A 16,455-nucleotide genomic window follows, 5' to 3' on the forward strand; every position below is an offset into this window, starting at 1 on the left:
GCAGACTTTCGCATATATGCGTGTTTCCATGAAAATGTAAACCGAAAATGCAAGCAAATGAATTCAAACGGCTTTATAACTTAAAATTTCGTATTCAGATGGCGGAAAAAGGTTTTGGAAACGCGAAACGGTGGAGAGAAGAACTGAAAAAATTTAATTTAGTATGTGTTACTAGTAAAAATATTGTAAATATTTTTGTAATAAAACCTAAGCAGAGATACTTTCTATTAAAATATGAAAGGATTGTAAAGGTACATTATTTAGCTTAGTTTAGGAATTTTTAAAGAACAGAAAAACTCTCATGATTCGCAGACTTTCGCATATATGTATATGTGCCTTAAAACCACTTCTTTTTTTGTCGCGTACGTTATCACCTGATTTTGAACGGATATTTTCCACACCAAAGTTTCGAGGCTGCTTATTTTTTTTCTCAAACATAGTACCCTTTGGTTGCAACATAACCGTAATCTTTTTTTTTCAGTAACTTCTATTTTTTATAGATTTACGTCACTCTATAAGCGTACGAATGTCGCGTACGGCTGTATGGAAACACCCATATAATAATATATATATATTAATAAAGGCGCACTTGCTGCTTCTTGCGAAACTAAAGCATTTTCTTGATGCTGGTACTGCTGCTGTTGCGGCTTATTAAAGTTTCCAACAACTTTAGGCATTACAAGTATTTATGTGTTATCAGCTATCGATATTATCTACTTGGCTGCATATAAACACTGCATAATTTGAAATATGTACGAGTATTTATAAACATAAACACATGTGTATGCTAATATAACGGATGCTTGTTAAGGAATCGCTTAATTATTTATGTTCATCCAAATACATACACTAACAGTAACAGCAACACAAAAGCAACAATTGCAAGAAAACACCGCTACTATGTGCTAACAATAATAACCGCAACATTGATTGTATGCAAGCTTTAATGGAATTTTGATGAGTAAAAGTTTGAATGCATGCATGCGTGTGTGGTCTACTTGTAGGCGGCTTTAATGTGTTGCTTACTTCTAGGCTTACCAGCCAGGCATTTGCGTAGGCAGGAAAGTTTTTATGAGCTGCTGCCTATAATGCTTGTATGACCTACATACATATGTGTATGTGTGCTAAAACAAAAACATATTTTTGCATATGTGTGGCTGCTGAAAATACCCTGCAGGGAAAGCTACTAGTTGTGAACTAGAATTCTACCAGTTTGCGTTTCCGCCCAACTAATAAGTTCACGTTCTATCCTTTTTCAATGTTAGCAACTGGTATTTATTGACATTGCGATGTCCTACGAGATGTCAATTGTCAGGTTATGTATCAGCATCTACTAGCATAAATACTAGTATCATCATACCAGTTGATGAGATTGTCTGCCAATTGAGAAGCATAAGATTGCCATTTTGCTTGTGGCGCTCCAACAGTCGCAATGGCCGACAAAGCACAGCACTGGCGTGGTATTCTTAAGGACCGCGGTTCAATCCTTGGCACAGGGAAACATTTTTTTATTTAATTTTTTTATTTTTTTTTTTCTTTAGGGGTTTTATTGTAGTTTTTACATTTAATTTAAAAATATATTTTTATTTATTTCTTGTTTTATGGCGCAAGTATTTCTTCCATATGCATGTTTTTTCTGCAATAAAATTCGATTTTCAAATTTATTATTTATAATATTAAATTGAAGTAATTATATTGACTTAGATTGATTTAAATTTTAAATTTTAAAATCTTAACCACCTCCAAGCGGACTCTAATCTGCCATCCCAGCACCAGAACCGTTAGTTTTCACGCTATGCCAGAGCTGACATTTTTAAGAAAAGCAATTAATTGCGTTTGATGTCGCTGGATGCTAAAGTTATTCGAAATTGTCGAACTGGAGGAAGGTCATCGCTTTAGCTAGCACATGCTAGTTAATGAACTGTTATTTTTGCTGACTGGTTTGGCTTCTCACTGCAGGGATATGTATGTATGTATATTTAAGCACTTTCGTTTGCGCACATGAATGCTTTAATGGCATTAGGTTTAGCCAATATTTATGCGCATTAGGCAATTCGAATTTTCGCCAGCAGCCTAAGTAAACGGGTATTAATAATTACAAATGCATTGCTCATATATTTAGTAGGCGTATACATATACATATACGTATACGGTAATAATGTATAAATACAACCCCTTTGCGTTTAATACTTACTATCGTTTAACGATTATACTTGTATGTATTTATGCGCATACATACATATGCATACGAATTTTAATACTTATACCAATATGGGTTTAAACAAATGTGGATATAAATATTTATGAGTACGAAAGCGTATAAATACCGTGGTTATATATTTCCGCTTAACGGCCCAGTTAAATATAGTTAGTATATAGTTAATTAGAGTGGTCAAAAAAAAATTTTTTTCAAGATAGAGTTTGGGGCACCTTCCAAACATTTTCCTCTTGCCGAATGTGGTGCTGGTACCAAACGTTGCGTTTCTAAGTATAAATTTAGGGGATGCTCCAGAAGTATTGCGTACATATATTAATCAAACAATAGGTTAACTTACCTAAGAGCATTTCAAATTTAAATTTGTCTAAAAAAATATAACAAGCTTCAGTTGTCATGGCAATAGTACCTTTTTATAAAAATCTCTAATATTTTTGCCAGTTCCACAGCGATCCCAGTAGCGCATTTTAAAATTGAAAGTTGGTATAGATATTACAAATATTAAAAGGAAAAAAACTAAGGGGTGCCCCGTTTTCTAGGGACATACACATATTCAAGTCCTTAGAATCCATTTCCGACAAGTTAAAAACTTTATCTCAAAGCAAACAGGTTAGGCTTTCTTACTCGATGCGATGCAAGTACGACGCCTCGTCTGGGCATGAATCACGTAACTTTGAAACTATAGTCGTTCAAACGATACTAACTAAACGATGTGGTCAAAACACTGATTTTTCAAGCTGGTTGTGGGACTAAGAAACGGACTCTTCATAATCTTTTTTTTTTTTCATTTTGCCTGTCAGAGAATTTTTTAATCTATCATATCCTAACCTACGACCAAGATTGGTAATCGGTACAGTCATGAAATTTTTACACACCATAGTAAAAGGAGTAGCGGTCGTTTCGAAATAAGGGAAGGTGGTGCTCTTCGACTCGATAACTTGGCCACTCTACAGCACAAAGAAGCCTTAGTTTGCCAACGTGTTCTAACTTCGTTGGGAATTCGTAATCCAGCCCTTTCTCGAAGAAAATTTTTATAAGTTTATCCTAGACTAGGAATTAGGAATTTAACTGCGATATGATGTGCTTCAAAAATGAAGGGGTCAAGGCCTAAATATGTACGTAGAAGATGGTGGATATTCTCGCAATACCCTTGGCATTCTGCACACGGATCAAGGATGTTTCTATCTATATTAAGTTCTGACTTTTATTTTTCAGTCAAACGATAACAGTTAAACCAAACCACTTTTTTTACTCACAAATAATAGTCTGGGCCTAGTAACGTGCAAACTTACATATGTATCTAAAAAGAAATTTGGTTCTAATGGAATGGTATTAACTTCTAGCCTAATTTTCTGCAAAAAAATATAATATTCGTTCTTGCATTGGACAATTTCAACAAAAACCCGATTAATAGGTTTATAAACATGACACTATATTGCTGTTGAACTATAAATGACAAATTGTCTTCACATTTTAGTCAGCTAATTTAGAACGTAGGTCTGTTCAAATAACCTTTAATGCCGAAATTGCTCGTTCAACTCACACTTGAATCGCTGTAACATTTTATGCTTTTTCTCCGGTGAAAGTACCTTTAATACTTTTGTATGTACATATTGTTTCTTGCAGGGTTTTACTATCCTTTATTGCTTCGTTATAAAAGCGGAGAGCAGCTTACGAGCGCCCCCTAGCAACAGCAGCAGCAGCAGCAGTGGGACGCTAAAGAAACAACTCAGTACAAGTAAAACCAGTTTGGATGAAAACTATTGCACCGGAGCTATAAATAGTCCGCTTAGTTGTAAGTATCACTAAAAATTAGTCGAGCAACAAAGGTTTAAGTTACGACAATTTGGCTATAATTGTTTTTATTCGTACGCATGCAAACATAAATTTTATGCAAAATTAAATGTCCAACGTACTCATTAATAAGATTTGAAGCCGTCATATTTATTTTTATTTCATATTCCAATTCCTCTCCTTCCTCCGATCCAGTTTACTCAAGTCACGAAAACGAGAAGGAAAACGAAAGCGGCGCACCCGTAACAACGTTGCTCATTCCGCCACCACCGCCAACGCAACAGCTAGAAATTTCCAGTGGCGTGCAGCTGCCACTCACAATCATACCCACCGCGCAACAGCGTTGCCCATTGCTGCCCACCTCGGCGTCGGCAGGAGGCGGCAATGGCGTTAACACATTCCTAAACGCAGCAAGTCTGGATCGCAAACTTCCGCTGTCGCATGTCACTTGCCTGCAAGATACGACCGCCGCAGCAATGACCTCACCCGCAACGAGATGCTGCAACATCTTAGGTGGTGGTGGTGGTGTTGGCGTAGCCGGCAGTGCTGTCAATACGGCTACCACATTGACCTCGTCGGGTGTACTAGGCAGCGGTGGTGTGGTTGTAACTACTGGCGGCATGGGCTACTATGATGCCTATGGTGCGGGCATGGCACTTGGCGGCATGACAGGCAGTTTGAATAGACGACAGCTTCATGGCTCAGCAGTAGCGACGGAATTCGTCGGATTGGAGACATTGGATATATTGCAGGGTGTGGCGCCACCAGGTATGCTAGAATAATAAATGAGAGAAATTCAAATATACAAACATACATAAGTACATATGTATATCCATAAATTAGCATTTATATTAATTTCGTATCAAATGGTGCAAAACAAATTACTACTTATTCCTGAATATTTATGTAGGGTATTCCGTCCCACCGCACCTTTCACTGGACGTTGGAAATTGAAGACGAAAGCTCACCTTCATCTTTGCTGTAGAAAGCCCAACCACCATTTAACTTCTGTTTGAAATTGACCAATCACAGCCCTCTCCACCTACCTTGCAAATTTAATTTTAAAAAACTTTTTTTTCGAATTGGTTCAGCAAAATGAGAAACTCTCAACTGAATGACACAGCTCAAGTTGAAAAGGAACTGACGAATTCAAATGTAGCGTTTAGGCGACTACAAAAAAAAAACACAGTTTGTGGGACACACTATTTCCCAGAAACTATTGTAGTACGTATTTTTATCCATACTGGGTTCTAAATTTTATTGGTTTAGACCAATCGTTTTCTAATTAACCCAAAAAATTTGCCGTTTTCAAGTTTTTCAAAGATTCAGACTATTTCAAGCTGCTGAAATACACTAGTTACAAACCAGTTACTGAATATTTTAGGCATTTCTTGAGTGTGCTTTGTTTATTGTTTTATATGTATATACTTTTGTTTTTATTACTAACTCCAGAAAGCACAAAAAAAATCTATTTCAAATTTCAAATCCCTTAAGTCCATTTTAAGGATAACTGCAAATGTTCTGCTTAAATATTTATACAAGCTAACTAAAAAGAAAATACATGCACAATACCACACCTGCAATAACAGCAAAAGCCACTGCATTTGCAATAATAATAACTACATACTATAAAAGAGGAAAAGCAATAAAATAGCCTCTACAAAGATTGGAGGAGCAAAGCATAACGCATGCGGAAGCATCAAGTCGGACAACAATAATGAAAGCAACCAATAGTGGCAACCGCTCGCAACACCAGAGCAATTTGGCAGCTACTAAGCACCATCATCTCTTCTAAAACTGCCTGTTTCAATTCCCTGCTTCACCTTTTATTTCGCTTCATTTTTAGTCGCCTTTTTTATTGCCGGCGCTGTCCAGACAACCAAACTTCTTGTTGCTTGACTTGTAACGTATGCACCGCATATGTATATGTACATACATAGGTATGTACTAAGTTCTTGTGCCCTTGCCTTGCCGGATATAATCAGTGAATCACAAGAAAAAATTATTTCTGCGACTTAATTTTATTTTGCATACAATTTATTGACAGGATGTGTGTCTGTTGAGCAGCAAGATTTTACTAAGGAAGCTACTTACCGAGTGGACAAATCTTTACATATCTTACACTGAGCACTTACTCGTAAATCTGTTTTGACTAGTGTTGGGCTGAATCGATACTTAAAGTAGTAAGTACTCGATTCTGAAAAGAATCGACAGTACTCGATTCTAAAAAGGATCGATTCTTAGTACTAAGCAGTACTCAGCACTCAGTATCGATACTTGTACTCAGAATCGATACCACTACTTAATCGATACTTGTACTCAAAATCGACACTTGTACTCAGAATCGATACCACTACTTAGAATCGATACTTGTACTCAAAATCGACACTTGTACTCAAAATCGATACTTGTGCTCAGAATCGATACTTCGTTTTTTTTTTTTAATTACCCCATTTGAACCCTAAAATTTTCTGGAAAAACTTTTTACTACAAAATGTGGGCGCGTAGTCTTTGAAAAAAAAAAAAAAACTCAACGATGCTTCGAAAATAATATGTCGAAAGTTTACCCAAATTTATATAAAAATTTTATTGCAAAAGTGTCCGAAAATTGTTTCAAAATAATTCTCAACATTTTAAGGATTAGCATTTTTAGATTTTGATACTAAATTCATATCTTTGCAATTATGACTGAACATTTTTCGAAATTTATTTTTATTTTTTGTATTTATTAACAGCTACAAGTATAAATACATATACATATATAATAATTGTATACTTACTTACGTTTACTAAAGAAATAAGTAACACGTTTAGAGGAAATATTTTAAATTTTATTTAAACTTTATTTAAAATTACAAAATTAATTATTTAAAATTACTAAAAAACATAGATTTTTTTAGTAGAGACTATGTATATTTGTTGAAATTTTTCGCTCTCTTTATTTTCACCCTAAGTGCTATTAATTTAATACAATTTTAGTGGGTACCCCTCTTCCAATAAAGTAGGGTTGAAGTCCCGTCATTCTTTAGAGGATTGTTACCACGATATTAATAAGTGCACAACAAGTACTTTGGGTGCAATTATCGAAACTGGGCCCCTTTAAAAAATTGTATCCTCGGATTTCCGAGATATCAACGATTTATGATTAAGATCTGAGTACTCTTTTGGATCCTATTTTTACGATATTCTTTCGATTTTTTTTAAATTGCAAATTTAATATTTAGTTACTTGCTTTTTTGTATTCACTTTTTGTACACTAGTAGGAAAAATTATTTGATCAGCTTTTTAAATGACAGAATGTAATCTTCATGTCTTTTAAAAAATATATTAAATTATTGTGGGGAATGATCCACATAATATGCACTATTGCAAAAAATTAAGTCTTCTCGGTCATCAAACAAAAAAATATGTATTTGTATTAAAATATTTTCGAATATATTGAGTGTATTAGGATATTGACGCCTTCGTAACTATTTGATTAACTGGTTATATTATAATTATTCTTGAATGTATTTTATTGTTGGGAAACTAAATAAAAATGGAGTCACATGATCGGATAAGCCTGAATACCTTCAGTATGTTGTAGGCCAGGTTATCGTGTTATCTGGTTATGTAACTTAATTTTCATATTCAGTTTGCAATAGCAAAACACACACAACGGAACAGTAACACCGGGACACAAAAAAAAAAAACTGTTGTGTGCTTTTGACCAAGCCTGAATCCTAATCTAAGGCTCGTTTGACTCGTACGTAAAAATTTCAAGGCTATTGAAAAAATTAAGAATTTTTAGCCTTTTTTCCGCAATTCACCTTACAATTTTGAGAGTGTACAAGTCAAACGGACCTCAGATTCGGATTCGCTTGTTGTTTGCGTCACTATTTAGGATGAACACTTTTATCCTAGAAACAGAATTTTTGGTCCTTGCAATAGTGCAAAAAAAAATTATTTCACATTAAAAACCAATAATACTTACCATCTTTAGTAACTTAAATAAAAGACATGAAGTTTGTATTTTTTTAAGAAAGTAAACATTTATTTATCTTTATCTATCACAAGAAATAAACAAAATATTTAAAGGACTTATTAGCTAAATGTTAAATTTGCACTTTTTGAAAAATCTGGAAGTAAAACTATAAAGAAATATAATATTGTGAAATAAGCAATGTAAAAGAAAAATGGTACTACAGTCTTTTGTAAAAATCGTTGTTATCTTGGTCATCCGAGAATAAAAGTTTTTAGGTGGCCAAATAGTAAGGACCCCTAACAAAATTTGTCCACAATATGTCAAATTTAAAAACATACCAGTAAAACATTGTTAATCGAAGCGATCGACTTTCCTTCTCCCCCTTAAATTCCACACCCTCGATTGACTTCAAATTTTGTCTATAGGTTCCTTACATTAAAGCGGCCGTAAGTATTCGGGAAGCTGGCCTTTTCTGTTTCTTTTGTGGAAATCTGTCAAAGTTGGAATTATTATACTGCTTCAATGTGCTCTATAACCGATTCTAGTAATCATACATATCTCTATTTACCGCTGTTTTCAGGCTAAAGAAATGATCTAAATATTTTTATGCTCCAGCAGTTCAGGATTGTCGTAAAACTAGCTGAGCTATATGCATATCAACAATTACCATTTTTGACGTTGGTTTATGTCAGTTAAATCTATAGATTTAGATTTTTAGTCATTCCATTGTAATTCCTGTTTTATGCTGCAACTTAATTAAATGCTGGCATTTAATTTTGTTATTGTTATCATTGGTATGCCTAGTAGAAATTCTGTATAACAAAAGTTACTCTGGCATTTTCTCCTTTTCTCTTAACTAGCAAATTTTGAGTTTGCATTGTTTAGAAAACTAAATAGTAAAATATAAATCACCACAACGGTTTGCGATTTGTAAGTGCTATATAAAAAATTGTTTCATTAGCTCTTAAATCAGTTTTCACAGTGGTAAATGAACCCACATTCGCCATTGTGAAAATTGACTCCCAAATGTGAGTTACGTAACTCCTCTCCACTGTAAAAATGGGCATTTTCGAAATTCCTAAGACAAGCAATATAATTTTTGAGCGTTATGTAAGTGATCATATATTTGATCATATATAAAACCGTTATCTTGAAAACTACTTAGAACTGAACCCAGTAAAATCGTTACGATGCACAGTGTTTCAACTAAATGGAGGCAGGTGGAAAATAGTTAACGTGCACCGATTTCTCTGAAACTTGACATGTGCTCTAATTTTTCCTAGTAATAGACAATTATGAAATATTGCAAAGATGATATAATTGCCAAAAAAAATTCATCTGATTTCGATAAAATTTGGTTTGTGCTCTATATTTTATTAGGAAACTCTAAATTTAAAATATGGGGAAGATTGGTTTACTATAACGTCTACAAATCGCAAAAAATATGAGCCCAATCTTGAGATGTGATTGAATTTTGGTTGGTTTTTGTTTTCCGCTTTCCTCTCTCAGAAAAAAGGTTATACTTAAAAATAACATACAGTGGTCGAAATAATTTTAGCCGCACCACATTTTGACAAGTTTTATCAAATATTTTTTGTTTTTATTTAATTTTGGTTATTTGTTTATCAAAATATAGTTCATTCCTACACAAATGCAAGTTTCAAACTTTGTGCAATACTCTAAAAAAATCAATAAACTTTTGTAAAAATTTCTAGCTTTTTTAATTAGATTTCCCAGCAAATCTAAAAAATCAACCGTAATTTTTAGCCATTTCAAACTTGTACTCTGTTCTACTGGAATTCAATGGGCTACAAATCTGCATACTCAGTATCTTTCAAGGAAATCTAATTAAAAAAACTAGGAATTTTTAAAAAAGTTTGTTGATATCTTTTTAGAGTATTGTACAAAGTTTGAAACGTAGATTTGCACGGGCTTTGTATAGGAAGGAACTATATTTTGATAAAAAAAATAACCAAAATTAAATAACAACAAAAATAATATGTGAAAACTTGTCAAAATGTGGTGCGGCTATAAGTATTTCGACCACTGTAAGTTATTTTTAAGTATAACCTTTTTTCCGAGAGAGGAAAGCGGAAAACAAAAACCAACCAAAATTCAATCACATCTCAAGATTGGGCTCATATTTTTTGCGATTTGTAGACGTTATAGTAAACCAATCTTCCCCATATTTTAAATTTAGAGTTTCCTAATAAAATATAGAGCACAAACCAAATTTTATCGAAATCAGATGAATTTTTTTTGGCAATTATATCATCTTTGCAATATTTCATAATTGTCTATTACTAGGAAAAATTAGAGCACATGTCAAGTTTCAGAGAAATCGGTGCACGTTAACTATTTTCCACCTGCCTCCATTTAGTTGAAACACTGTGCATCGTAACGATTTTACTGGGTTCAGTTCTAAGTAGTTTTCAAGATAACGGTTTTATATATGATCAAATATATGATCACTTACATAACGCTCAAAAATTATATTGCTTGTCTTAGGAATTTCGAAAATGCCCATTTTTACAGTGGAGAGGAGTTACGTAACTCACATTTGGGAGTCAATTTTCACAATGGCGAATGTGGGTTCATTTACCACTGTGAAAACTGATTTAAGAGCTAATGAAACAATTTTTTATATAGCACTTACAAATCACAAACCGTTGTGGTGATTTATATTTTACTATTTAGTTTTCTAAACAATGCAAACTCAAATTTTTCTAGTTAAGAGAAAAGGAGAAAATGCCAGAGTAACTTTTGTTATACAGAATTTCTACTAGGCATACCAATGATAACAATAACAAAATTAAATGCCAGCATTTAATTAAGTTGCAGCATAAAACAGGAATTACAATGGAATGACTAATTATCTAAATCTATAGATTTAACTGACATAAACCAACGTCAAAAATGGTATTGTTGATATGCATATAGCTCAGCTAGTTTTACGACAATCCTGAACTTCTGGAGCATAAAAATATTTAGATGATTTTTCTAGCTTGAAAACAGCGGTAAGTAGAGATATGTATGATTACTAGAATCGGTTATAGAGCACATTGAAGCAGTATAAGAATTCCAACTTTGACCGATTTCTACAGAAAAAGCCAGCTTCTCGAATACTTATGTACGTTTCGCTTTTATGTAAGGGACCTATAGACAAAATTGAAGTCAATCGAAGATGTGCATGCATCATTGAAACAAATGGTTCTTTCCCCTGGAGAACCATTAGCCCAGTAAAATTAGATAAATTTGGTAGGAAATCTGAAAATATTTGAAACAGGGATTTTTTTGATGCAATTCACTTCTGTTTGGCACTAGATCATGGATCCACAGTCTTGCCTCTAAATTTCATTTGGCAACATTCCGCCATCTTGGATTTAAGTTTTTTTTTTGGTTTTTTGGGATTCGCAAGCTTATTTTGCACGTTTCGTAAAAATGATGAAACTCAAATATGTAGAGAATTTAATTACCCACATTTGTTATGTAGAAGGCTTTTTAAAAATAGAATTTTTTATTTTAAGAAATTAGCAAAAACTGCGGAATATTATACATTGTCACGGTGTTTGCTATTTTTTTTTTTTTTCTTGACAGTTTCTATTGAAAATACATAGCATATTGAAATTCCAAAGTTGTAGAGAATTTCATTCTCCACAACTTTTGTACCTACATTTGTTTTATACGACGCTTATATCATGGCCGGGAACGCGATAAACATAGCGATGTACGGAATGCGCCGTAAAACTCATTCAAACTCAACATAAAATGATAAAAACAGTGAAAATGTAAAAATTTTTCACAGTTTTTGCTAATTTCTTGAAATAAAAAATTCTATTTTACAATAAAAAATTATATTTTTATTATTTATTTCTATATAACAAATGTAGGTAATTAAATTCTCTACATATTTCTATTTAGCCATTTTTTACAAAAAATGCAAAATAAGCAAAAAACCAAAAAAAAAAAAATTATCCGAGATGGCGGAATGTTGCCAAATGAAATTTAGGGCCAGGACTGTGGATTCATGATCTAAGTGTCAAATAGAAGTAAACGGCATCAAAAAATCGCTGTAACAAATTTTTTTTTAGTCTAATTTTACTGGGCTACATAGAGTTCGCTCCATTTTGTGACGCCTAACAAGATATTTATCGTCACTAGACACGAATAAAACCGCGCTAGTGTTTTGACGGCGAAAATGACGCGTAGAAACAATTTTACAAAAAAAAGACGCAGCGCAGAAAATCGCGTAACCTAGTTGACGGCGATGAAAGACGCGTAAACATAGATTTATACCTAGCCAAAGACTGTAACTTCAGCATCATTCCCCGAAAAGTCTTTGGGAAATTTAGATACTGTTACATCCGCGAACGTAGTTGGCCGCGAAAATAAGTTTACGCATCTTTCTTCGCCGTGTAATATTTTAACGCGTCTTTCTTCGCCGTCAACTATGTTAAGAGCCTTTCTTCGCTGAAGTTTATGTTTTATGCGTCTTTTTTCGCTGTTAACTTTAGAGCTCGCGCCTGAATTCGTGTCTAGTGACGATATGTTAGTTATTCATGAGCTGCACTGCCAAAATATTTTGTTGGGTGTCATAATAGTACGTACAGTATTGGCCAATGCAATAGCACCCCCATTTCAAAGTGATATTGTTTCTCACTCATGTTTATTTACTTAATTTTATGAATTTTCAATTAAAATACAGTTTATTCTCTGACAAAACCAATATAAACCAAGTTCTAAACTTTGTAAAAGACTACAAAAAAATGCAACAAGTTTTCACCTAAATTTCAAACTTTTTTTCTCTAAAGTGTTAGAATTTTTTTGAGTACCCATTCAATTTTAGTCTAACAGTGTGCAAGTTTCAAGTGGCTATAAATCACCGTTGATTTTTTAGAATTTTTTTTTGCTGAAGGTGTTGCGGGTTTTTTTCCATATAAAAATAAATTGTGTTTATCCGTTTGAAATTTAGGTGAAAATTTGTTGCATTTGTTTATATGGGTTTTGTCCGAGAATGAACTGTATTTTAATTAAAAAATCTTAAAAATTAATAACACGGCGCTACAAAAGAAAGTCATGAAATACACCCAAAACAACACCTAGTGTAGGTTGTAGGTATGGTTGAGTACAACATGAAAATAGGTCCCGTATAGTTCCTGAACTCCAAAACACCCGTTATTTTCGTACTTCATGCTCTTATCTATAATAGCTCGACTATTTTCCATCCGATTTTAATAATCGAACGATTTTAATTATCGGACAATCATACCTACAACCTACAGTAGGTTTTGTTTCGGGTGTATTTCATATTTGTTTTTTTTTTGTAGCACCATGTAATTAAACAGAAGTGCAAACAATATCACTTTGAAACAGGAGTACTATAGATATGGCCAATACTGTATGTATGATCAGAATTATATGTATAGGCATTAGGGTGCCCATCGAAAATGCTTTTTTTTTTGAAATTTCAAGACCCTTCCTAACCTGTCTATTAAAGTGGTCCAAAAATGTATGTAAAAAAAATAAGGTCGGATTTTTAATGCCGCCACCCCCTAGGATGGTTCTATATGGAAAAAAAATATACCCCTATTTTTTTATTTTGAAAAAAAAAAATAGGGAGTGCTCAAAGCGCTCAAAGTTTTTCATGTATTTTATATGGCGGAAAAACAACTTTTCGTAGAAATAGTGTAGAATTCTTGAAAATCAACAGTTTTCGATCGGAACTTTTCTTATCTTCAGGAGATTCCCAGTAATAATACGCAATTGCCTCTTTAACCATTGTTTCATAGTAACTATATTTGATAGGTCCTCCAAAACCCCTAGAAAATGCAATGGAACAATCTTTAATCATAAAAAATAGTTAAATAAACAATTGGATATTAATACTGGAAGTCTCCTGAAGAGAACCACAGTTTTCCGATTGAAAAATATTGATTTTTAAGAGTTTTATACCATTTCTACGAAAAATGGTTTTTTCTCCATATAAAATACATGGAAAACTTTGAGTGCTTTGAGCACCCCCTAAATATTTTTTGATTTCATAATAAAAAAAATAGGGGTATATTTTTTCGATATAGAACAATCCTAGGGGGTGCCGGCATTAAAATTCCAACTTAATTTTTTTGGACCACTCTACTGTCTATTTAGGTCATAAAATACGATTTTGTAGTTTTATGAGTTTTTGAATGACTACTTTTGAATCGATTTCAAAGATCTAATATGATCTCAGAAGAGGACATATAGGCCTTTAAAATGGTATATAATAATCTATTGTCGGACTTGACTTGTTGGGATTTTTTATTGGGTAAAATAAAAAAAAAAAACCCTTATTACTCTTAAGTTTTTTTTAATTTTGACCAAATGAGCTATCAGTTTATTTAAAAATAGATTTAATTTTAGATAGTCCCACATATTTTGAAATTGTGGAAATTATCGATGGTCAAAACTGAAAAAATTAAGAGAAATATGGGTTTTTTACTTTACCCGATAAAATATCCCAACAAGCCAAGTTCGACAATAGATTTTTATATACCATTTTAAAGGCCTATAAATCCTCTTTTCAGATCACATTCGATCTTTGAAATCGAGTCAAAAATAGTCATTCAAAAACTCATAAATCTACAAAATTGTATTTTCTGACTCAAATCGACTGGTCGCGACCTCTAAATGACCTTTAAAAAATTTATAAAAATAGGCAATGAAATTTCTCATAAAATCGAATAAAATTAGGGGGTAGGATCTTCAAATTTGCAAAAAAAAAAAGCATTTTCGATGGGCACCCTAATAGTCATGTGAAAAATAAATAGGACGCGACATTTTGTCCAGTTTTGGGAATTTTTCTTTTGTTTGCTTAATGTTTATTTTTTCTTTATAAAAATACAGCTCATTATCTAACAACCATATAGCCCAAGTGCAAGTTTCAAGTGGCTTTTTTTGCTGACGATGTAACGCATTTTCTTCCATACAAAGTATGCTCGACAATTTTATTCTTTTGTATGGAAGAAAATAATAACATTCTTAGCCACTTGAAACTTGCAATTTATTGTGCTAGAATTTAATGGCCGGCCTAAAAATTTGTCGAATAATTCTTAATAAAAAAAATGTTGTTGTAAACTTTTGTTAATTTTTCTAAGTTTTCTAAAAAATTTTAAATTTGAACTTATATAATTTTTGTTACAAAATGAGCTGTATTTAAAAAAAAAATAATAAACATTAAACTAACAAAATAAAAGTAGCCAAAACTTGTAAAAAATGTCGTGTCCCTATTATTTTCCACATAACTGTATGTACGCATATAACTAGTTTTATAAATACAAAATTAGTATACAGTTAACTAAAAGTTCCTTTAAAACCGTTTTAGATTGGTTTTTTTCTAAATTTTTGAATATTTTATTTTATCTTTCGCCTACCAGACACCATCATTGGCATTTGCAGCACAGCCGTGCCGACGGGAATGTCATATCATCAGCTACAGCATCATACATTCCCGCGACATCACACACCAGCACCACTGCAGCAACACCAGCAGCTACCTGTATCGGCTCAGCAACATGTTGCGCAACACCACGGTGCCTATATGGGCACTGCCATGCTGCCAACAGCGATTGTGTCGATAAGTAGCGGCTTGCCGTTGCAGACTACAATGAATTACGTAAAAAGTAGCAGTGAATTAACAGCATCACCTACGCCACCGCCACCACCAATTCAGCCACAACCATCACAGGTGCCACCGACCACACTCACCAGCATCATTAGCACCACAACGGCCACAACGCAAACACCAAAGGCGCAAAAGCGTGTCACCATTATGGAGCCCACAACACACACCTTCGATCCACTGCTGCCCACAATGGTTGCCGTTTCCGGTGGATCAGCCGCAACAGCACATCATCGGCTCGCGACGACGATGATGGCGACGCCACCGACGTCTATTATAACAAATTCCAGCAATACTGTGGCGACAAACAACAGCAACGTCGCTACAAGTGCGGTGAATGATTCAACCCAGATTAGCAGTGGAAATTCCTCAACTGCTGACAATTCTTCTTCACCCGAAGACGAAAATTCTATGACTGGTATGTTGGATCGCATAACACACGATCTGGATTATTTGCTCAATCGCACAAATGAGTTGCCGCCAGAGACGCCATGTGATGATGTAGTGACGGCGGCGGCGGTGACGACTACTACCACTACTGCAGCAACAACAACAACAACTGTGGTGACTATTAGTCAAGATACTGTGGAGCAATTATAAATGGCGAACTAAATAAGGCCTATTAACTATCACTAAATATTTTGTTCCTGTGAAACATTTTTAGTATCTACTGTACAGTAAAAATAAGATAGAGTTACATGGTAATGGTTGTCTGTGTAAATAATTCAATTTGCAGTTGCATAAGACTTCCGATTTTGCATAGACATGAATAAAGTTCAGCTCAAAGCACAGAGCTATCGAATTTATTGTTAATAAAGAATATAT

At 33.7% G+C, this 16,455-nt stretch overlaps 2 protein-coding genes across 5 annotated transcripts in view; one reads left to right on the forward strand and one right to left on the reverse strand.

The window, feature by feature from the left end:
- The window catches only part of LOC118735905, a gene marked incomplete at its 3' end in the record, with an annotated part of 539,363 nt that extends 522,908 nt beyond the window's left edge, over positions 1–16,455 (forward strand). The window contains 3 exon segments of the mRNA XM_036465930.1: positions 3,842–4,010; positions 4,205–4,777; positions 15,386–16,455. Of these exon segments, the coding sequence (XP_036321823.1) occupies positions 3,842–4,010; positions 4,205–4,777; positions 15,386–16,230 (1,587 nt within the window).
- The window catches only part of LOC118735910 (serine protease inhibitor 42Dd), a 253,616-nt gene that overhangs the window by 213,613 nt on the left and 23,548 nt on the right, over positions 1–16,455 (reverse strand). The gene's annotated exons all lie outside the window — the stretch shown is intronic.

Source organism: Rhagoletis pomonella, unplaced genomic scaffold, assembly GCF_013731165.1.
Source record: "Rhagoletis pomonella isolate Grant_MI unplaced genomic scaffold, Rhpom_1.0 Rhpom_scaffold_00003, whole genome shotgun sequence".
NCBI lineage: Eukaryota > Metazoa > Arthropoda > Insecta > Diptera > Tephritidae > Rhagoletis > Rhagoletis pomonella.